This window comes from Phyllostomus hastatus, unplaced genomic scaffold (assembly GCF_019186645.2).
Source record: "Phyllostomus hastatus isolate PE091 unplaced genomic scaffold, TTU_PhHast_1.1 phas_contig_29, whole genome shotgun sequence".
Lineage (NCBI taxonomy): Eukaryota > Metazoa > Chordata > Mammalia > Chiroptera > Phyllostomidae > Phyllostomus > Phyllostomus hastatus.
In genome coordinates, this window is record NW_025333835.1 from 28,235,606 (window position 1) to 28,259,939 (window position 24,334).

General features: G+C 38.1%; 1 protein-coding gene across 1 annotated transcript in view; it reads left to right on the forward strand.

The window, feature by feature from the left end:
* SCEL (sciellin) overlaps positions 1–24,334 on the forward strand; it is a 101,117-nt gene that overhangs the window by 53,636 nt on the left and 23,147 nt on the right. The window contains exons 10-24 of the mRNA XM_045839253.1: positions 804–869; positions 2,628–2,687; positions 6,459–6,503; positions 7,666–7,725; positions 8,024–8,083; positions 8,438–8,497; positions 9,463–9,522; positions 10,712–10,771; positions 14,632–14,691; positions 15,318–15,377; positions 16,255–16,305; positions 20,021–20,083; positions 21,762–21,821; positions 21,963–22,022; positions 22,154–22,210. Of these exons, the coding sequence (XP_045695209.1) occupies positions 804–869; positions 2,628–2,687; positions 6,459–6,503; positions 7,666–7,725; positions 8,024–8,083; positions 8,438–8,497; positions 9,463–9,522; positions 10,712–10,771; positions 14,632–14,691; positions 15,318–15,377; positions 16,255–16,305; positions 20,021–20,083; positions 21,762–21,821; positions 21,963–22,022; positions 22,154–22,210 (882 nt within the window). The remainder of the gene's footprint in view (positions 1–803; positions 870–2,627; positions 2,688–6,458; positions 6,504–7,665; positions 7,726–8,023; positions 8,084–8,437; positions 8,498–9,462; positions 9,523–10,711; positions 10,772–14,631; positions 14,692–15,317; positions 15,378–16,254; positions 16,306–20,020; positions 20,084–21,761; positions 21,822–21,962; positions 22,023–22,153; positions 22,211–24,334) is intronic.

Below are 24,334 nucleotides of genomic sequence, written 5' to 3' on the forward strand. Positions count from 1 at the left end.
GGGAAAAAAGCAAAGCCTTATGTCATAAATTGTGACGGAACCTACCACCATAAAATTTCATTCTGTCAACTCAGTGTGGTCATTTCTCGATGGAGGGATATCATGGAAATTTAAAAATATTTCCCATCCTATCTGAGCAGTTTATTTATTCATAAAATTCAAATGGAATGTCCTTCAGAAAAAAATCATCTGATGCCTGATAACAGAAATGATTCTCTATCTTTTAAAATATATCATTATCTGAAAGAGATAAGTATGACAATGCTTTATTGATGACTGGAAACTAAAATAAAATGAACATAAAGTGGCCCTGGATGGTGTGGCTCATTTGGTTGGAGCTATGTCCCATAACTGAAAGGTCATGGGTTCGATTCCCAGTCAGGGCCCATACCTGGGTTGCGGTTCCCATCCCTGGTCCGGGTGCCTGTGGAAGGCAACCAATGGATGCTTCTCTCTTGCATCAATGTTTCTCTCTCTCTTTTCCTCTCTCTCTGGAAGCAATGAAAAAAATGTCCTCAGGTGAGGGGAAAAAGAACATAAAATGAACATATTTAAATAGATATTTCTATATATATTCAATGGTTAAAATATATTAAATGAGATAGGCTAAATTGCAAAGGTAGTATATTGGACTGTATAATCTCAAATAAAATATGTGGTTCAGTTCTAGTGAAGTTGGTTATCTCAAATAGTGTTCCAATAAACTTTGATGTTTTTGAACATGAATGCTTTCTTATAAGTTTAAATTTAACAAAGAAGTGTTTCTTACCTAACAAACATTATCTTTAACTTCTAAACTACAGGCAGATTTGTCCACCTGCAGCAGGTGTATATACAGAAACCAACAGGCCTGCTGAAAGGAAGTTAAGGTACAATGAACTGTTTCTATATCTATGTAACTGTACAAATGATCAAGTATGCTCTATTAGAACACTTAAAAACACAAAATAATTAATAATAAAATACATAAAATGAGCTTTCCAACTAGCTTTAATATAGTGGGTAGTGAACATTTTTAGATGTATGTAAGAATTTTATTTCTTTAATTTCTACTCTAATGTTTACATTACGAAAACAACCAAAATGGCCTGAACATGGCAATAGAATAAGGTGAGACTGCTTAGGAACACACCTCTTGATTGCCAGCACTTGTCCCAGGGTTGGTGCTAAATAGGTAAAAATCCGGTCGTTTGACTGAACTTTTTCTACAAAAGCTTTGCCTGGAACTCCTGTATAATCAGGTCACATCCAGCCGCACCAGCATCTTCGGGAAGAGGCTCACAGATTGTGCCGACACCTTTGGGGAAGGTTCCCCGTGACCGCTCGGATTCACGCCTGTCGCCTGGCACATCTCATCTAGTTTAGGGTTTGTGGTGGATATGTTGTCGTGATACTGTTTTAGGAAAAAACCTATTTTTGAAGTTAGTTTTTGAGCCAGTGCTATTTTATATGAAAGATGATTTATTCTGGTATCATATTTTTATGGAGTCAAAGATATATTTTAAAGGATAGTAGTTAAAATTTAACACATCAATACGATAAGCCCATTTTTATTATGGTAAAAAGAAAAGCCACCCTAAGTTTAGTATTGTAATTATTATGATAAACCAGTTTTTCAGTCAAAACTTCCTTTGGACTGAAAACTTCCTTTGGACTGAAAACAGTTTCGAAGTTCAAAACTTACATGTTTTTAATTTGTTTAATCATTTGCTTTGACTCTCACAACAGAGTTTGAAACATGCAACACACGGATCCTTTCTTTACCTTTGGAGAACAGCTCGTTTCTCCCTGGTAACTTCAAGTGCGGCTCTACCTCGGCGCTTCCTGTGTTGCGCCCCCTGTGGCACGACCTGTTAATGCAGGCTGTGGGGGGAGGGTCGGAGGGCGGGACACACAGAGGAAATGCAGTTAGAGTTCTCTAACCTACGACTTGTCAAAGTCCTCATTCAGTGTGCTTGTTTATCTTCTGAATCTCCGAAAGCTGGTTACACTTCCCAAATTTACTTGACTACCAATTTTTTCTTCATAGAGTCCTAACCTGTATTAGAGATTGTTTGTGAAAAACATTACAGGGAAACGTATAAGGATTTTCCCAGTTATTTCTTTTCATGATCGACAGGGACCCACATGGATCTAAGCTATCTATATGTCCTATCCTATAGTTTACAATGTACTTTCTTTCCCCGCGGAAGGCAGTGCATTTTCCCCTCATGTGAGGCATGCATTAATCATCTGAATGCTTAATGTTCCTTGGTTCTGGGACAAAAATTCTGAGCACACTTCTTTGCTTACTGGTGCAGCTAACTGTATTCTCTTTTTCCATATCTTTTTTTAGGAATAGAATTTTGTAGCAGCCAATGACATCTTTAGGAGAAACTGTAGTTATTTCAGTGAGCACTAGGTGGCAGAATCAACACCCAGGTGGAAGGACGGCTGGGGGGCGGGGTTGGTGGTGTGTGTCATTGTGATGAGCTGATATTATAGAACTATTGTTATTCGGTTAGGCTCAAAAATTCCTAAATAACACATGAACTATCACTTCCTTCACTGAGAACAGATGAAAAAGTTAGCTGTTTCAAAGGTGGGTGTACTGTCATTGACCTGTATTTACTTTTCGTTGTTTGAAGGAGTGAGGATCTCGAGAACATCGTCAAAGTGGCCACTTCACTTCAGAAAACTGACAAGGGGTGAGATCTCAGAGCTTTCAGCTTGTTTTTTTCCTCTGTCCATGTTTCAAAATGCTTAATCAGTGCCTTAAACTTCCCACTAAAAACAAAATTCTGATGCTATTTATTATGTAGAATTTAAAAGAAGAATCAGTGCCTATAGATGTATCCCTGAAAATTGGTACAGATATTTATAGGTGCTTTTCTTCCTTGCCTCATTTTCTGGTAACCGTGCGTGTCCTAGTGACCTCAGCTGCCCATGGTCTTGACCCCATTCCAAACCGTAAGCCCTGTACTTACGTTGCTTGTCTAGATCTCTGTTTATCTGTCTCCTTAGCACCCCCATTTAGAATGTCCTAGGTCACACTGGACTTCCTTCCCAAATAGGCTATTTCCTGGCTTCTCCTCAGTTCTGTTATTCACTGTTCTGGGATCATTCCCGGTCTGCCCATGTCTGTGTCCCTCTATGTAGTATCAGGCAAGTATGGATTAAATGTCTCCAGTGTCCCGCATGCCCCATGGCCTCACCTCTCTTCAAACTCTCACTGACTCCTGCCCATGTTGTTAGGGTAGCTTTCCAGGTTGGCTTATGCTCCTCCCATCTCTGCTCCCACCACTGTCCAAATTCTCTTCCTAAGATTCTGCATGAACTACCCTCCACAGGCTCCCCATGGTGCACTCAGTCACATGAAACCTCATGCAAGGCCCTTGCTAACCAGGATCCCACCTAACATTCTAGAGTTATTTCTGACTTTGCCCTTACAGTTAGTTATCCTGCATTCAATACCAACTTAAATTACTGCCTTTCTATAGTTTCCGGCTACTCTGCCTTTGTTCATGCCTTTGTTCATTCTACCCAATGGCAGCCCTTTCCAGCCTCTGGATCACCAGACCAGTCCCTACAAGCCCCACCTGTTATTCAGGATCCAAATCAAATATCACCTCCTCTTTGAAGTCTTCCCTGAGTGATCTAGTGAAATGTGACTTCTGTTCCTCTAGACTATTAGAGCTCCACTATTTATATTTTATAACAATGAATCATATTTGGTGCTGTTTCATGTTATTTATATGTAAATGCCTCATCGTCTGTATCATCTCCTAAATGTCTTAGAGTAGATATTGTTTCTTACTCATCATCTGTCACTTACTGAGCCTGACCTGATGCTTTGCACAGAGTAGGTGTTTATAAAGTAGAGTATGGTAAAATAATGAAGAGCAGTGAGAAAACCTTGGGTCTAAACATTTCATAGTCTAAATCCCCTGCCTACAAGTTTTTCTTGCTTCATGGAACTTGGCAATGCTGAGAGTGTTGTTAGGGATTGAGGTCTCAGTCAGAGAACTGAAGAGGAAAGCAGAGGCAACATTTGGCTGTTCTGTGCAAATTCGTCATCAGAAGAGGAGCTCTGAATCCAAAAGGGAGCTCTAGAAAGTGTCCTAAATTTGTTCTCCATTTCTTCTCTCATCCAAGTGCCTAGATATCTCATTTTATTTACCAATTTTTGTTTGAGGTAATATCTTGTTTTTAATAGGGATTTAAAATAGTGTTTGGTGAGTAAAAGTGATGTTTAAGAGAGAGATGAGTGAGTGATACTGCAGAGAAAGTGTGGTTTGTCATCGGTCAGACAGAAACAATGAGAACTGCAGTTTGTTTAACTTTCCCTCTCCTTGGTCACAACGCATGAATTCCACAGCCAGATACATTCTTCCCAGAGAGATGGGGGGGCTTTGGGGTGGGAGTGGAGGTTGGGGGGACCAGGGAAAACGTCTGCTGCATCCATAGCTGGGTGTTGTTTCTGTGGGTTGCTCACAGAGACTGGAAATAGCTTTATTTCTCCCAGCTGCTCTTTGTGATGTTCCTTTGTGACATGGGCTGTTACTCTTATCTGATTAAGAGTGCATTTAATTTATTGCAAATGCGATGGTGAAACTTAATATCCAAAGCTTTCATCAATTTAAGGTCATTTTAAAAGCTGAACTTCTTCATTCAGGATGCAATCTCCATTTTATTTAATTTACCACAGAGTGTCTTCTCATGATTTATGCTAATTTTCTGTGATAAACACGAGCAACCCCCAATCCTGATAATCTCATCATTGTGACTCATACCAGCCAGAAAGGTCTGTGGCTAAAATTTACAGGATTCTTCGGTTTGCTCTTTCCCTTGGGGACACAGACAGATTCACAGCCTCAGGGTTGGGAGGTAGGGTTTCAAGCAAGCAAAGACAATAGGGCATTGTGTCAAGGGACTGGGGAATGTTCATCCCACAACAGGCTAGAACATGAATCATTTTTTTTCACAGTCAGTAACTTTTCTGTTTCATTATTTTTTCTCAGCCTTCAATCCTACCATCAAACACACAATATCACCTGAAAGGGTTCATGTGGTGGTCGCTGATTTAACGTGTTCTTAAGGGTCTCTAAAAGGATTGCCCCAACAGCTATTCTGTTGCTACCTTCAAAACACATAAGTGACTCAACAACTGTCCCTCGCTAAAGGCTAAGCCAAATTCTTGGCATTTTTAAATGCAGTAAAAAATAAACATAGCCACCATTTACTAATGAAAAACTTAGTGTTGACTGGGACCTGTTTAATATAATGGCCAACATTAAAGTATGGCTTGCCAGGCATCATAGTAAGCACTTTATTCTCGTTAGCTGATAGATTCTTTTCTGCGGTGGGTACCATTAGTATTCTCACTTCACAGGTGGGGAAGCCCAGGCAGTAAGACGTTAGGTAACTCAGCCAGAGTCACCAACTAAATACGTGGTGCATCCTGCATTGGAATCCAGGGATCCTCACTTGGGAGCCTGAATGTGTAACTACTGAGTTACTGGGCCTCACAGCTTCCTGGTTAGCACCAGTGATGAATCAAGAAAAAAATAGAAATATTGAGAAAGTGTGGAAAATGTGAATGTGTAAATCAGGAAGAAGAGAGAAACAGAATTTGTGAATAGAAACCCTAGATGACAAACGCAAGAGAATGGGAGCAAACGCAAGACAGGGGAGGACGTGTGAGGAGTGAAGGAGAGCAAGCAACCCACTGAGTCTGCGCTGTGGGGGGGAGGGCTGAGCTCACGGTCGTTCTAAGGGATTCCTGGAACCCTGGGGATTCACTTAAGCAGGTTGCCCCTGAAGAAGCAACCAGGGAAATCTTGACAGTCCTAAAACATGGAAACAGGATACCCAATTTACCTGGCCTGGAATGAGGTTGAGTAGAATTCAAGAAAGTAGTCAGACGTACCAATGAACAAGTGTTCTTTAGCAGCTGCTTTGTGCAAGTACATTGTGCAAAAATAGAACCTATAATAAGTCAATGTACCTGTATTTTTGATTCAATTAAAACCCAGTATTAAGCATCTACTGGATGAAAGACACTATAGTAAAGACTGAAGAGGATCCAAGGTAAACTTTAGTTCTAAATTTTAAGTGATGTGTGTGTGTGCACACTTGTGTGTGTAGGAGCAGGGACGTGAATATGAGACAAACGTGCAGTTGGTAAGTTAGATGAATAGTAATGGAAGTACCATAGAGGAGATGCCAAAAAAAAAAGGCTGCTAGCGTTCCAAAAATGGAGGGGGCTCTATTCAGTTGGAGGGCTGGGAAAGAGTTCTTGGAGAGAGAGGTATTTGAGGACAGCTTTGAAGGATAGACAGCATTTCCGTAATCGCTGAAGGTGAGACATGTGTTGTATTTCAGAGAACTCAGAAATAGTTGTTCTAAGGTGAATCTGCCCTTAGACTCTGAGCAGGCTTTTACTGATGTGAGATTTATTTTGTTTTTACTTCCAAAAGAGAAGAATTGGATAATATCATCAAAATGAACAAAAGCTTGAATAGGTAAGATTTAAAAACATTTACTTTTTGCTTTATTACCGAATTACATATTGTGAATTTTCATGTCTTTTCAGTAGTTGAGCCTGAGGACCCACATCCTGAATTAGTCAAAAGTATCCTACAAATATTGAATAAAAAGCCTGCAGAAATCACCATTTCATCATTATTATGAATGGTTATTACAATCCAAGGATCCTAATATTAAAGTGTCTTTGATTTTCCTTCTCCATTTATTCAGTAGAGCAGTTAAAGAAATAACCATATTTCTCTTCCTGAAATATGAATATGTTAGCATGTAAACAGAGTTTGGTTTGACCACTAAACACTGTTAGTTTAACCATTACAAAAACTACTTATTACCTCAGTTAACATTACCTCCTTATTTTGAATCATTTGTAATTGCATACTTTAAAAATCCTAGAAGTTGAGGTTTATGTTAGGGGTATGTGGAATATTAGTTATTTCTCTTTTCCTTTGCCTTCTACTGTAGTAAAGGGACAGGGACCAAAGTAAAGAAGAAGCAAAGCAAATGTCGAAGGAGTTAGTTGATCAGGAGATGTGGTTTTCCTACTCTGTTCTGACAGTAAGGATCCGACTATCAACAACTCACTGACATCCGCTGCTTCTTAGTTTTCTCATTCGTTGGTATAAGGAGTGGGTGTTGGGTCATGAACCCCAGACTCAGGGCCTGTTGAGGCCAGGCAGGTGAAGGAGTGAAGGCAGCTGACTGGATGGAACCAAGGGGCGTGCCCGGCCATAGACTCCAGCTGTTTCTCCGCTCCAGCTGGTTGCTGCCCTGTGAGAATCTGAGCCAGCGTTGGCTGGACAGTTTCAGGAGGCCCTGAAAATCCAGATTTCTTTGTTTCCCAGCCATCCTGTACAATAAATATAGACTCACATGAAAAACAAAAACACTCCATGAATGCAAATAACACATCTGTATACCTATTATGGGTTGTGTGTCCCCAATTTGTGACCTTAGTCCCGCGGCAGTTTAAATTTTAACTCTATGAAAATATCTGTTTGGAATAAAGCAGTTTCCAGAATTGTGCCTCATCTTTTCCAATAAGCTTCTATTTCCTGTCTTAGATGTAAACTGGTCTATGTTTTTATAAAGTATCTATTATTATCACTGACAAAGTTTTTTTATTTAATACCTTTGAAGAAATCAAGGTCTGGATAGTATCTTCAGAACAACTCCTAAGGCAGAGCAGATAGAGAAAAGGTAAGTGCATCTGTCTCTACCCTGAACATACGATCTCCCAGGTTGCTTGTTTCGTTCCTTCCCCCATTATCGGGAAGGGAGGTGTGTTCCTCTGGCATAAAAATGCGCTAGCCGGTGGGGCAGGGCCCTCAGTATTGTACATCGTTCAGACCTAATTGCTCAGAAGGGTTTCTGCTCTTATGTTCACGAAGTAAATGAGCAACTCATGGAGAACGTTTATTGTATCTGCTCTTTCAAGATACCACACAATTTTATTCCAATGTGTGGTTTGTAATTTAAATTTCTTTCTGTTTTACAGAGCCCAAAGCCTTGAAAGTCTCATCTTTCTGAATGCCCGGACAAACAAAGATTGCAGAGGGTAAGGTCTGACCGAGACTCTCACGGGCCTCCTTGATGGAGTCCTAGGCTGTACACCATCTCCAGGGGCGGGGAGACCTCTCGCTCAGAACAAGGGCCAGGAAGGCTGGTGGACCAGGACCCGGATACTTTACAACTGATTCACTCATAACCGAATAATGGTTGGGACCTTACTATTAGGACAGTTAGTGTATCTTGTCAATATTTTGTACGAGTAGAGCCACTTCAACGCTTTAGGTACTGATAACATCTTACTCCTGTTGTGAGGAATCTGCTATTGTTGGAAGAGACTGAATTTTTGCTCTCTTTCTCTCTCTGTTGCTTGCTGCCCCCGGCTCCCCGCAATGTTTTAAAGAAACCAAGGCCTTGGAAGTCTTATTAATCTTAATCAGAGGACTGACAGAAATGAGAAAGGGTAAGTAACACTCCTAACTTGATGGGGCTCTCTTTTTTTCAGGTTAGCTTCTTACACCTCATCAGAAATGAGGGGGGAATGTTTTCCTCTGTCACAGATGAAGTTGCCGAGTAGCAATAGGCCTAGTGGAAATGGTAGTAAGCAAAGGAATAGGATGAATTCTGTTTCCATAGGGCCACATATTTGAGGGGCATTAAAGTAAGTTCAGGAAAACCTGCTACATAATCTCTTATTCTATGCTTTCTGAAACAATTTAAAAATGAGCCAAATTTTACATTTAGATTAAGAAATATAATAAAGGACAATATTGCAAAGTCAGAGGTATATTAGCAGGTTTTTCTGAAGTGATTTAAAACAAGGACTCCTGTGGAAATTAATAAAGATAAGCTAAGAATAATTACATCAAAGCTTTTTCTAGCCATTTCGCCCTGGAAACCTCTGACACCCGTTCAGGGACATTCTTATTTACCCAGATTTCAGATCAAATTCAGATGTGACCTAATTGGCATAAAGCGGTCATGGTTTTCCAAAGAAGCCAAGATCTCACCACAGATAGCAAAGCAAAAGCCAGGGCAGATAAAACTATCAGAGAGTGAGAGCTGCTTTGATGTTTCTGAATCTTGGTTATTTTCTCCCAGATTAATTGTGATTTCTTCTTAGTGATACTGAGGGGGTCACACCTTCAGGTTTGTCTTCTCTCATCTGTGTCTGAGCCCTATGGCCCCGACCTTCACTTTGGAGAGTCCACAGTACATTCTATGTGAATTTACATTTACATATTGCCCAACTGAATCCCAAAGATTAATTTCACTATATTATTTATAGGCAATTTTTATAATAAAAATGAATTTAAATATCAGTATAATTTTCTGTAAAATATTAAATGAACCATTACTAATATGGAATATATATATGTATGCATACACACACAATACTTTGAAACTAACCTAAACTCTGTTTTTAAGAAATGAAGACCTTGATTATGGTACCAAAATGGATTCCAGAGGAAGTGAAAATACCGCTGGGTAAGACTGATTAGTGCCTTAAATCTGATACCTGTGGCAATAAGGTAAAACAATTTGTCACTTTAATTTCATGAACATATTTTATTTGCATGGGTTTGGACAATAACTACAGACCACATGACCTTCTCTCCTTGCTCTCAAAAAATCATTTATTTTTGAAGCATTGTCCCAATGTCACCTTTTCTCCCAGATTTTGGACTTTAGCCTGTTTTTAGGGCTAAGTTACTGAACTGAATTTCATGTGTCTAAAGAAAGCACAATCTAGATAGCATTTTCAAAGTGGGTCTCCGAAATGATTAAGATAGCCAAGAGGGAGGTTGGATGGAAACCCTTGCAAGTCAACCTCCCCAAGGGTGGTGGTCTCCGAAGGCAGCCCCGTGGAGGGGCTGGGCAAGCGCACACCCCAGGAGGAGGGCCCTCTCCCACCCACCTCTTCTCTCCCAGGGAGCGGATGTGGCAGTGATGCTGGGTCACAGCACTTTTGCCATCCTCTATGGTCCCTTTTGGGTCCAGGGTCCATGTGTTTTGGCATTGCTCAGTGCCTTTTCGTGAGGGGAACACATGTGCTCTGAGAAGTGCGGCATTAATTTTTCTACCATCTAAGGTTTTTTTCTTTTTGTCCTTTGTAACTCACCATAACCCAATTATATTTAAAAGGTTCGAGTTGGGGAAATGGCTGAATTTATATGAAAGCATATATTTGTATTACTTAAAAATGTAATATTTGTTATTAATAATATTTACTAGTTTTAATATTTTAAATTTATTATCATTGTTATTAACATGACTCTTACCTAAAAACAGAATAGGCGACTATATCTGATTTGCTGAGTAAAATGTATATTCTGACTGGATCCAGCATAAAAACTTTTCTAACTTCAGTGCTGACCATTTCGGGTCTTCTAACAAGATGTGTCTGAGGGCAAAGTTGATTTTCTTTAATAGCAGGTTTCACATACACTTATGCATTTTGAGGACAAAACAAAAAAGCATGTTTCTTGTTAATGAAAAAGGAATCTTAAACAGTTTTCAGCTCAAGCTGTAAGAAAATTGTCATTTGCCTTTAGAGCTTAAAAAACTGCAATGATAGAGAACTTGTATGTGTACCACTTAATTTTTCCAGTCATTGTTCATGTGATTAGTGTTTTGTTTTAACAACATTCATTAAAATGTATTTACTTCCTCAAAGAAAACAAGATCGCAGTGGGTGTATTAAAGTGAATCCTGAAACAAATAAAAATATCAAGAGGTAAGGCATTTAAAGCATCTTCCTCCCTTTGTCTGGCATTTGTAGGCACGTTAGCATTCCGAGTGCTTGTTTTCGGAGATTAGATTGAAATTCAAGCCAAAACAGACCTCTCGTTTTTTGAAACACGTCATATTAAGCAATTCTATATAACTTATACACAGAAATGATCTCTTGCATTTTATTCTTGGGAGAAGTTTGCTGGGAGGTAGATTCTGAGATATTAAGTGGAAATTTTGACTGACATTTTCTGAGCTTAGTGATTAATTTCTGTGTGTGTGTGTGTGTGTGTATAAGTAGTGTGTGTATATACAGGGTGGGATGAAAGTAGGTTTGTTTACATTCATCCATGTGGAAAGTAATACAATTATTAATAAATACTAATGCAAGAATAAACTGTGTTTTGCTTACTGACAACTGTAACCCTCCATGCAGATGTGTGTACACATGAGTAGTATGTGTGTGTCTAAGTATATGTGGATGTATTAATTAGGGTTCTTCAAAGAAACAGAACCAATAGGAGATAGATAGATAGATGGATGGATAGATAGATAGATAGGTAGATAGATAGATTTATTATAAGGTATTGGCTATGCTGAGAACTCTCAAGATCTGAATTTAGCAAGCTGGTGACCTAGGTCAGCCCGTGGTGTCCAACCGAAGTCTGAAGGCGTGAGAACCAGCAGAGCTGAGGGTGTCGGTTCCAGTCCATGGGCAGGAGAAGACCGAAGTTGCAGATGAAGCAGTCAGGCAGCCCAAGTCCCCTTTCACTCAGCCATTTCGTTCTGCCCAGGACTTCCCCTGATAGGACTGGGCCTTCACATGTTAGGGGGCCCATCTGCTTTACTCAGTTTATGGATTCAAAGGTTAATCTCATCCAAAAACTCCTCCACAGACACACCCAGAATGATGTTTGACGAAATCCCTGGCTCCCCTGTGGTCCAGTCAAGCTGAAACATGAAATTAACCATCACAATATGCCCATTTGTGTGTGTGTGTGTGTATCAGTGGTATGTGTGTGTCCAAGTGATATATGTGTATAAGTGTATGTATGGGTGTGTGAGTAGTGTGTGTGTGTTTATATGTGAACTGTCTTCAACGTGTAGTGGATTTGTGTGCCACATGTGTTATCTGTATGAAGTGTGGTGTGTATTTAAAATAAAGAGCTTAACCAAGTGCACTTCATTAAGAGTTCTCCTACCCATGAATTGTCAAGTAAATCTGGAAAGCTTATGTCCTCTTGCTTTTCATTTTTAAAAAAGCAGATGGAGTATATTTGAAACTGAGCTCACTGGCATGTCACTGGAAACAGTGCATCAAATAATTCCATGTGGTTTTAGTTGAACTCTTTTCCATTCGGTTAACTCAGTACATGATATTATTAGATTCTAAAATGTGTCACTGGTACCCGCAGGCACTGTCAGCAGAGCCAGGGCTTGGCCAGCTGGGGCACTCACTGTCCGGCTGTCGTCCTCTTAGCAGCCTGGCCAGTCAGTGTTGCAGAGACTTGGACAATTTTGCAACCAACAGACTGAGAGAAAAACACTGATTTCCCTGGCTGCTTGCAGGCTCAGGGAGGTAACTTGAGGTAGTGACTGAGAGCGAGGAGTCCAAAAGTCCTGGTGCAAAATCTGTCCCTGTCACCGGCTAGCTGTGTCCCTGTGCCTCAATGTACTCGTCTACAAAATCGGAATCAGAATCCTATTGTGCCTAGCACAGAGGAGATACAAGTAACTGTTAGCTGTAATAAAGATCGGGTGAATATGTGTTTTCTTAATGATTTAGATACTGTTCAAATATTTAATTTATTTTGACTCTAAAAAATACCCATGTTTTCCTTTCTGATTTTTTATTAGAGAGAATATTTCAAATCATGACCTATTGTTTTTCTTATGTTGGTGCATCTGTGTGTACCCACATGCCTATGTGAGCACGCATACATAGACATACAAAAGTTTGTGTGATTTGTGTGTATGATTATGTGATCATGTACGTATGGATCATGTACATATGATTCATGTGTGTATGACTCATTGTGTGGATCCATGTGTGTGTGATTATGTGATCGTGTGTGTATGATCCATGTGCATATGACTCATTGTGTGGATTCATGTGTGTGTGATTACATATGCACCATCAGGTAGAATAAAATTCTCATCCTTAGCTACAGCCTTTTACTTGTTCAATGAAGTTTAGCCTTTTTCTACTCCAGGCTCATCCCTGCCTGATCGACTTTATGAACTTTGAAATTTAATAACCTTGCACTGATATGTAGTTTGTTTAATATGTTTTTTAATGTACTGAATGCAGTTTTATATTTTTTTAATTGAAATATAATGACATAACAGTTTCAGGTATCTAACATAATGATTCAATGTTTACATATATTGCAAAATGAAACCACAATAAGCTTAGTTAACAAGTGAGGTGATAGAAGTGATCTTACTTAGTCCTTAATTATTTAATATGTTTAAAGAGATCAAGGTCTTTACAATATAATTAAAGCAAACCCCACAACAAACACAAATATTGCAAGGGAGGAGTCACAACGCCTATTGTTTTGTTTTGTTTTGTTTTGTTTTTCTTGAGTTTTCAAATCTGGACATAGAATTCTAGGAATTTTTATTTTTAGTCACTGGCATTTAGATCTCATATACTTTGTTTATGCAGAAACCAACAAAGTGTTAAAAAATCAATAAGGAGTATACTAGAGCAGAATAGCTCTTTCTGTTGGGTTACTTCATTATTTGAATGAAAAAAGGTTCAAACTCTTTTTGCTGCTTTTAGCCTGGGTATACACATTCTCAGACATTTGGATATGAGTAAAAACTTGAGTTAGCATCTGCTTCCTTCCATATATCTGTATCTTTGATGTGTACACGCACAGAGTTTTATGATATGATTGTAGTAGGGCCACAGGGTATGGGAAAATGGTAAGAAAAGCAAAATTCCATCAAGGTCAGCAGCAGATATGTTAAAAGGTAAAGATAAAATACTGACATGTTTGCAGTGACTATACAGAGTTTCATACTATAGTAAATATATTTTACCTTTCAGAATGCCATAGATTTTAATCTTTTTGTTTATGGCCAACACAGAACTAGTCAAAATCTATAGTTTTAACACACAGTTATAAGTACCAGAAACAGATATCAAGTTGTATATCATGTACTTCAACAAACTAGTATATTAATCTTAATCCATTGCTGTGAATAGAAAACTTGCTAATGAATGTCATTTACAAAACATACATTCTCCAAAGTTGATTTGAAAGTCTCCCAGCATGTTTGAGGTTGATATTAGAAGGATGCCTTTCTGGCCAGGTGGCTCCATCAGTTGGAACACCATCCCACACACCAAAAAGTTGTGGGTTCATCCTTGGTCAAGGTACATACCTGTGTTGTGAGTTCCATCCTCCGTGAGGGCATGTACAGTAGGGAATGGGAAACTACCAATTGATGTTTCTCTCTCTAAAAGTCAATAAATATATCCTCAGATTAGGATTAAAAAAAGGATACCTTTTGGAATCTTCCACGAGATGTATTTGTACACTGTTGCAAAATGTTGAGTGCATCTGGCAAAGGTTAAGGTTATAGCATTATAAATCATAGAAACAGAGTCCTAGTATAGCATTTGCTTGCTGCTGGTATCATGGCTCCAAGATTAAAATATTGTCTCATTGAGCCTCAGTGAGTTTGAGAGATGTATAAAGCCCTATATACTCTGCTTAGTCACCTTTAACAGTCTTCAACTCATTGCTGTGATCTCAGTACATGTTGATACTGTTTCTGAATTTTGACAAATAATTTTACCCACTCAGTATTAATCTGTCATTAATTTCATCATTTTTTAATGTTTTAAAGGGGCCAGAGTCTTGACAATCTCAACGCAGTCACCCCTGAAGTAAACAGAAGTACCTCAGGGTGAGGATTATGTCTTATCTTTCTTCCTTCGCCATCAGCGTCCATTTGTGGCACTCTTCAGAGAGGTTGTGTGGGAAAGTCTTTGAGCAGAAATCAGAAAGTCTGGACTCCATTATTGGCCACATGGGTGCCGTGCACACGCTGCACTTCTGCTCCTTCAGTTACAAAATCAGGAGAGTTGTGGTTCTTCTGCCTTTCCACTTGATTGTTTTGAGAATCAAGTAACATAATGGACATAAAATTCATTTAAAGCAAAAATGTACTATAAATATAAATTATTAACAAAATAGAGTATAGCTACAGCATTAGATAGACTACTTAGAGGGGGCAGGTCAGAGTTTTTGGCAAATCACAATATAATTTCTGAATTGATATTTTTAAAACTCAATCTTGCCTATATTTATGGTTTTATTTTCAGGGTAAATGAGAAACTTAGCTAGTGTGTCAATGATTTGTATAGAGGTCAAATTTTTTCCTCTTTTAAATGAAGGGTGTAGATTGGTATTAATTCAAATACAAAAACTTAATATAATCATCTTGAGTACGTATATTCTTTAAATTAAAATACTTAGTTGATTTAATTCCTTTTTCACTGACTGTGTGTTTGTTTGCCTTTTTGTTTAAAGTTTCAGAGACCTTGATAACCTCATCAGAGTGAATCCAAGAACAGAAAAAAGTGTGCAAGGGTAAGATTTAATACGCTGTTCTTTGTTGTTCCATGCTGACCAATGCTTAAAATGAAATTAAACCATCATTTCAGCTGACTGACCCTGAACTCAATGAGCGGCGAAGCAAAGCCATGTGATCTCCACCACCTCGTACCTAACATGTAAACGATTTTGGTCAATTAGGTGAATAGTGTTTCCAAGATGGACAGGACGCGTTTATTCATTGATTTGTTTATTTTTCTTATGCGGAGGGATAGTGCAAGACAAGGGAAGGAGAACTGGGCCGGAACCCATAGATGTGGGTCTGCCCTCACTAACTATTGAAGCAGGCTGGCCACTTCCCCTGTTTGGGCTTCAGTTTTCTCATCCTCAAAGTGAGGAAGGTGGACCAGTGCTCTCTAGTGACATCCAGCCCCAATTCTACTACTCTGTCCCAGTAAGGTGGCTGGAGCAATGGAACGTGCACGCAGTCTGGAGTTAGGTTGCTTAGCTTTAAATCCCAACCCTGTCCCTATTAGCCATGTAGGGAAATCCTGATCTCCCTGCATCTCAGTTTTTCCCTCTGTGAAACTGAGATGATAGTTCTTCCGGTCATAGAACTGGCATAGGGATTAAATCACACAAATCATGTACCACTTAGAACAGTGCCTGGCACATCACAAATTTCCTAAAAGCATTAGTTATTGTTTATTATTTCTATGCAGTCATAGTTAGGTCCAAAATTTATGCATTCATTGCACAGAAAAACACCAACCCTTTGAGATGATCTCTGTTTTAATATTTCATAATAAAATATTTTTACAATAAAAATGTTTCTAAGTTTTAATAAATGTTTGCAACCTTGTGATATAAACTGCCCGCTGACTTGAGCATTTCTATTTTAAATGGGCCAAAGCCTTGACAGCCTCATCAAAGTGGCTCCAGAGACACACAGAACTAACCGAAGGTGAGATTCCTAGAACTCTCCTACCTCTCCCCTCTCTTCTCTATTCAGCTTAAAAAAGTGATACAATTCATTGTCCCATCATAGGGACAGCTGGTGGTAGAACCCAAAATCAACAGCTCTGTGTCAGCAATCTGGTTGTGAGCTTTAGTGGAGGAGAGAGAATTCTTTGAAGTATCTCTTATCAGTATGGCATTTGTGATCCATGCTTGGAATTTCCTGAAAATGAATTGGGATTGCCCGTGAGATGGGTCATCATCCCAAAACAATTCCCCAGAGTGGAGCAGTCTAAAGAAGTTTCATGTGAAGAAAATTCCTCCTTCCATCTTCCTTCTTCCTTCCTCATTTATTCCCTTCTCCTTACTGTCTGCCACTCAAAAAACCTAAAGCTGGGAGGTCATTTTAAAAAATTAGTCTTAGTTCATTGAAATGAATAAGGAACACAGAGAATTCTCTTTAAGGTACATCATGTTAAGTAAGCAAAACTTACAAAACTAGGAAGCTATAAATATATATTGCTATGGTAGTTTGAACATGAGTTGCATATGAAAGACACTAAGGAATGTATCTTCTTTCTGATAGATTTCCTATCCTACTTTACATATAGGAATGCTGTTTTTTATGCTCTGTAGCTCTCACATAAAGTTTCTTAGGCTAGCCTTGGCCACTATGACTTGGCTGGTTGGAGTGTTGGCCGGTAACCCGGTCAGGGCACAGGACTAGGTTGAGGGTTGATCCCAGGTCCGAGTATATACTAGAGGCAACAGATCAATGCTTTTCTCTCCCATTGATGTTTCTCTCCCTCTCCCTTCCTCTCTCTCTAAAAAGCAAGGAAAATAATGTCCTTGGGTGAGGATAAAAAAATAAAATAAAATAAATTTCTTAGGCTAGATCAGGGGTCAGCCATTTTTACTCAAAGGTCTTCTAGACAGTAAATATTTCAGGTTTAGGGGGCAAAGCCGTCTCTGTGTTACCTAGTCAACTAGCAGCCATAGATAATACATTCTAAAAACAGGCATGGCTGTGCTCCAATAAACCTTTACTTACAAAACCAGAAACTGCAGGCTGGGTTTCGTTTGAGGACCATAGTCTACTGACCCTTGGGTGGGACAGTGTTTTATGTGGGTGGAGGAGAAAGATCAGTTCTGAATGTAGCTGGGGTAGCTTCTGAAACATAGCCAGCTGCCCACCCATCCTCACCCTTTGCATACATTTTCATTCACTTTAGGGTTACCCAAAATTTCATTGCTCTTCTATCTGAATGTTCAGTGCTAAATTGTCCTTAGATGTTTTTTTAACCAAATAAGAATATAAGATTCTGTCATTTACTGGGGGTCAGATACTGACTCTAGAGACTGTGTAATACTTTACATCGCAGATTAAGATGCAATGAAAGATAGGTCTCCTTTGTCCCTCTTCCAAGAGGACTTAGTTTCTAAGGCTGAAGATGACCTTAATCATGTGACTTTTCCCGTGTAACATTTGAGCCTCTGCTTTAGTAGCTGCATCCTACCACGTATTGCATTAGGTTATGCGTCCTTCTCTTCCACTTGATAATGAATTTTTTGAGTTAAGAGAATGCTTACTAGCTGCACAGTCTTGGACAAATGGCTTAATCCCCTTTAAGCTTCAGCTTCTTTATCTGCAAAGTAAGGATTATAAAAGTTACCTTCCTCAAGAGTTACCACAAAAATTAGATAAAATTTTTTTTATCTAAGCACTCAGTGCTCAAAAACTTATCAGACATTATCTGATGGTGCTATTGTTGCTGTTACATGTTTTCCTCATTGTTGATTCCCTATTGCACTACTCAATGCTTAATTCAAAATAGATATAGATAGCAAAGAAATTATCCTATTATGTTGAGCCTTATGAAATTATTGACATTTATCCATTTTTGTCATTTACCTACTAAATGACAATTCCATGTAGTTCAACATAGTGTTCATAGGAGGATATGTACATGATAAAATGAGTTTATGGATTAACCCTAAAAACTAATTAAGTGATATTGCCTTTCTGATCTTTTTTCTCCTCTGGATATATAACATATTGTCCTCATAATGAAGTGTATTATGTTAGGCTTCTTGTTCAGATTTTGGTATTAGGGTTTGTATGACAGCCCAATGTAATAATAGAAATGTCCCTTTTGAGCTATGACTGCCTATTTAAATGTTTAGAATAAAAACAAGTTATATAATCTGAAGTCTTACTAGTTCTGATTTAGCATTGCATGAAGTATGATTCTGAAATGATTTGCTTTATATCTTGCAGTAGTCTTAATATTACATATTCATGTTATGTATATTAACTACATGCCTTAGAATCAGAAAATAACTTTTATTTTTGGAGGAGAGGGAGGGAAATAAGGAACACAGAAATGATGAGCAATTTTATATTTTTCTCCCATCAATTACAACCTCCAAAAATATTCTAAATGCTAATTCTACTGTAAAAATGCAATATGGACAACAGTAAGGAATTTATAAGTAACTTAAATTTGAGGTTGTCTTTAAAGAAATAAGAATAAAATGGAGATGATTTTCACATGTATAAAATTATGCAAGAAATGAATCAGTAGTGACAATCTGCTTTTCCCTAGGGGGATAAAGAGATTCAAGTAATGATGAAATTTTAAATTACCAATAATCATTCAATTAAATATTAATGTTGAAAAAATATACAAATTGTTGATTTTAGTTGGTTTTACCAGCTATTAAACCCTACGCCATTGTTTTAGGGACCAGGACCTAAACAATATCAGCAAACAAAAATTAAGCTTATTAAGATTATTCAGAACTCCTAACCAAGCCTCCAATTTATGACAAAAATAAGATTAACTATTTGTCTAAGGACATTTTGAAAGGAGACATGAGAAAATAGGAAAACAAATTGATTTGTTGATGTGTAATTATACTGTATAAATTTTTCTTTTATTATTATTTCCACTTCACTAGAATGTTATTTAAAATGTTAATATTGATGCTAATTCTGTATAATTACTACTTGAGAAATTCATTTTGACATGAAACAGCAAAACTAGTTTATTACTGTAAATTTATAGTTAATAAATATTAAGTTTATAACTGAATAAATGAAAGAACATTGGCTTTCTACTCCTTCACATACCCAAGAATCAATTTTTAAATGACTCCTAAGAAAATCAGCAACATAATATTCTTATACTTGGTTAAAATAGTTATGCCTGATATTAAATTTACTTCTGTCTTCTTGAGAAGTTAAGAACCATTATACCCTGGAGCGTAAGTTGAGAAAAGCATGGCAGAGCAGCTCCACGCTACCTCTCAATTCCTGTGAAGGTAACAGTGGTGACAAGCACTGTGAAAATGTAAGGAATCATTATGAACACAGAGGGAGGAAGGATGCTAGTAGAAAGGAACATGGATTTGGGATCCAGTTGCCATGGTTTCAACCCTGTTTCACCCTCAGTCACTTCTTAGGTACCTGGCCCCAAGGAATGTCTTAATTCCTCTGAAGTTCAGTTTCTTTATTTGTTAGCAGGGGGGATGGTAGTATACATCTTATTAGGTTGTTTTGAGGATTTTAAACAGGTAACTAATGTGTATAAAGTAGAAGCAATAAATTTATCACTATCCAGGATTTCACTGAATGATTCAAGTGTCAAAAGAAAAAAATGCCAGTTATAAAATTTACTGATTTCCAGCTGAATTTGACCTTTTATCTTATTTTGTTTTAGCAACGAACAAGGTCTTGATGGACTTATTAATCCAAGCCCCAAAGCTGTCAGAAACATGGCTGGGTAAGAGAAGGATGTTTTTCTTTTCTTTTCTTTTTCTTTGGAGGGGGGTGTTGTGTCTTTTTAACTAAGTACAATATGAACATAAATGACATAATCCTTCCATTTACAAATTGAATATAAACCTTTTAAAAGCACCACAATTTGTATATGTCCCTGGAAATTAGATTATCTGTTTGTTAATAACAAGATAGGCAGGTGAAGAAAACATACAGTAGTGGCTTCACTGCTTTCAGTCTCAAGTAAAGCAGTTGATGAGAGAGATTGTGGTGGAAACATAACTACTCTGTGTTGTTTGTTCTGTGGAATTAACATGGACACTTTTGTCTCTCCAATTGATTAAAAATTATTAATCATAATTTTTTAAAAGATCTAGATACTTCCTTAGGCTCATCACGAGCAAATATCATTCACCTTGTTTTTGGAGAGTATTTTCTGGTAGTTAGTGGAAATTTTATGAGGTTCATTGTTTTTTTTTTTAGATGGCTTGCTACTCCCAGCAAAGTTATAGACCTAAATTTTGATGATTTTTTAAATAGTATCTGTAAGATGATGAAATTCACTTTTTGTCTCTGGTTATGTGAAGATTTTATATTATTATATACCTCTATTAATATATATTTTGACAATGTTTTCATAATTTTTCTTCTTGAGTTTAGTTGATACATGTAGAATTATAAAATTTTAGAGGTGGAATGATGGAACCTCAGAAAGCCCAAGACCCATGGTTTGAACAACTTGGAAACCTCAGTTTCAGCTGAACCTAATCAATTTACAGAAGAGGAATGTAAGATTCAGGAAGGTTACTTGACCAGGGTCACAGAGGAACACTCGTGGAGGACTGACAGTAGTTCTGTGATCTGTTAGGCAGTGAGTCATTGCTGAGCACCTCCTGGGTTTGAAGAGTACAAGTAGGTATCATGAGTAGCACACTAGATATAATTATAGGCCATGGATGCCAAAAAGAGAATTCCACAGACAAAGTGAATCCTATTAACAGATGGCAATTATCCTAGATTAAAGCTAATTATGTATCAGGGCACAGAGATGTTATTCCGAGACAATAATAGGTTGTCAATTTAATATATTACATTTTGGAATACGCACATACTGCTTGCTGGATATAGACTGCGTGGTTAGTGTGTTTTATTTAAAAAGAAAAAGGAGGCATCGGCTAGCTAGTTTAACAAACAGGGCAAGCAGTAAATTTCAGATTCATAGATTCTCAGAAGCAGATGTTAGAGATGGGAAGAGACTTAGTAATGATCCAATCCAATCTCCTCATTTTACAGATGAGAATACTGAGGCCAGGAGCAAAAAGCAGTCATCTGTGCGTTCTACTTTCCAGCCTAACTCCCAGCCCAGTTCCAGTTCTTGAAACCACAGCACAGGGACTTTTCAGAGGGAAAAGTTCTTAATTACCACATTTGCTCTGAATAATTTGTCAGTGTGTGCTGGTGATGTGCTCTGGCAGGAAAGCCTGTGAAATCAGAGAATTTTCCTTCTGATCCAGCATAATTCATCCTTCCCTGGATTGGTTAAAAAACTTACTTCAAGGCTATTCCATGCCAAATCAGGACATCTCAAACTAAACGATGAGATAGCCAATCCTTCCTATTTTCAGCCAGCTTAAACTCTTACTACCTCTAACCTAGCTCTTTTAATTTTTTTCCGCTTACAGAAATCAAGATCTTGACAAGCTCATCAAAGTGAATCCTGAAACTCTCTCCAATAACCGCAGGTAACAACTACATTCATTATTGTGCTTCAGTCAGGAAGACTGTTTTGTTTTATTAGTGCTCTAAGCAGATTTATAACCTTAATGACATTATCAAAAGAACCTCATAATTAATCAGCCATCGTTTTATTTTTCTATTTAAAGAAACCAGGATCTTGATAACCTCATCAAAGTGAATCCTGCAGTGATCAGAAGCAATCAGAGGTAACCACAAAAAAGCAGTCATTTTGTCTTTTCATCTGTCTGTTGTAGTGGATTTATAATGTTTCTTTGCTGAACTGGCAACACAAAAGATCCTTTCACTAATCCAAACTTATTTCCTTCTCTTTGAATAGCCAAGACTTGGACAAGCTTATCAAAGTGAAACCTTCGGCTCTTAGGAACACGGAACGGTTAAGTGACTTTCCCTAACTATCTTAACATGATCTCAAGGTTCTGGCTTAGGCATTTTCTTTCTTTTCTCTTTCCTTTTCTTTTCTTCTCTTTTCTTTTTTTTCCTTGAAGTTTTTTGTCATTCTTTACTGTCAGATGGGGACGCGTTTGTCACCCATGTGTCTCCTGTTCAGCAAGAAAACACGCTGAGTTCTTCTGGAATCCCTTGTTTGATTTTAGACTCAGCTCTGCACTTCTCATTTGCACTAAAGCTTCTCAGTGTGTGTTGTCTTTACAAAAATAGTGTCAGGACTGAAGTGAAAAATGAGTGAAATCAAATAAGAAAAAAGTATTTCGGAGAAGCAGACCCAAACTTAGGGTTTACATAGATACCTGCAGAGACTGGAGAGGATATCAGGGTTTTCGGTCTCTACCTACGGACGAGATAGGTCCATAGCTAGTGTGGGCTCACAAAATATGGGAGCATATCTTAGCATTGGAATTCCATTTGAGTTCTGCAAATATCTTATAATTCACTATCTTTGTGGCATATTATTCACCTAAAAGGCTTTATCAATAGTTAATAGATAACGTACCAGAGTGCATTGCATTAGAAATCCAAATTGTTCTACTGACTTGAAATTTTATCATAAGAAATGTATAGATGGGAATCATAGTCTCAATATCCTGTGGTGAAAAAAGCAGATTAACACGGAAAAGTGCTTCGAACCCACTGGGAGAAGGAGGGCAGGGCTTACACTCACTGATCTAACTCTTACCTCTCCTAGTCTGTTTTCTACATTAATGCTGCATTTTACTTTTCCTGTTGGTATGTTTTTATCATGTTGTAGGAGTTTCTGAAGCAGGAAGGCACCAAGGCGGTTGTTACTTAGAGAGCAGCATTTATTAAGTGCCTATCATGGCACTGGCGACTCATATACATTTAACCTTCATGACAACCCCGTGAGAAATCCATCAGTATATCATCCTTTTAAAAGAGGGAACTATAGCTGAAAGATATGAAATAGCCTTTTTAAGAAAGAAAACACATCCTGGGTCTAAACTCAAGTCCTTCTGATGCCACTGCCTACGAGAAAAGCGAGAGTTCTGTGGCTCAAACAGCTCAGACTCCCCTTTCTTTTAATTCTTCATACTCTTCACAGTGCCTTCCCTTCTAATCGCTCACCTCCCTCTGCAGTTAGAGGACTGCAGTTAGACACATTTATTCCAGAAAATTATTGTTAAAATGAGGGGCAGGAGAGAAAGTACCTATCTCACAGAGGTTTCCTAATAGCTGAAATACCAGCAGACTCGGGGTGTCAGCCCTGCCATTAATAATTGTACAGAAATGTCGTAAGAAGAACCATTTCTTCACAGTGAACTGGTGGGGGCAGATTTTCTTTTATTGTAACATGGAGGTTTCCAACCATGTTGGGAGTGATTAGGTTTAATGATCACGTGTGGCTACTGCAGCAAAAATCCCCCTTCTCCCCCCCTCTCCAACCCTCCCTCACCACCTTCTTCTAAATTTCTTCTCCTTCCCTCCCTCCCTCTAGTGCATGTGCTATGTTGGCAGACAGTGCTAACTTCCTCACAAGAGTTTTGCCTTTTGTTTATTAGAAGAAGCTAATTTTTAAAAAAATATTGTTTGTATTTCAGCAACTCTTAGTAAAATATCTATAAAAAGATGACATTTTCCTTATACGCATAGGATTTTTATTTTAAAATATTTTTAAAATATTGGCCATGATGTTGTCTTAAGATGGCAGCTTGATCCACAAATGTAACCTAAGTGATATCTGATGATTCCTCAGTATTTGATATAATCTGCTCTGACATTCAAGAATGATCCCAGAACATACAAACAAGAAAGACTAAGCTGCCTATTTGAAAATAAGTGACTTCATTCAGTCGGTGCAGCCACCTATATCTATAATGTGTCTACACTGACTGCTTGATGCCAGTGGGTAAAGAGAAGGATATTTTAAAGTGCCTCTCAGTGGGAATAACAGCCACGAGGAACTTTTACCACAATTTCCATCCAATTTTACCATCCAGTTCCATGTGACGTGAACGCTGATTATTTAATAGTGTAACAGCAGTGAATCAGAGCTCTTTTATGTGATTTTGCTGACATTTCCAAC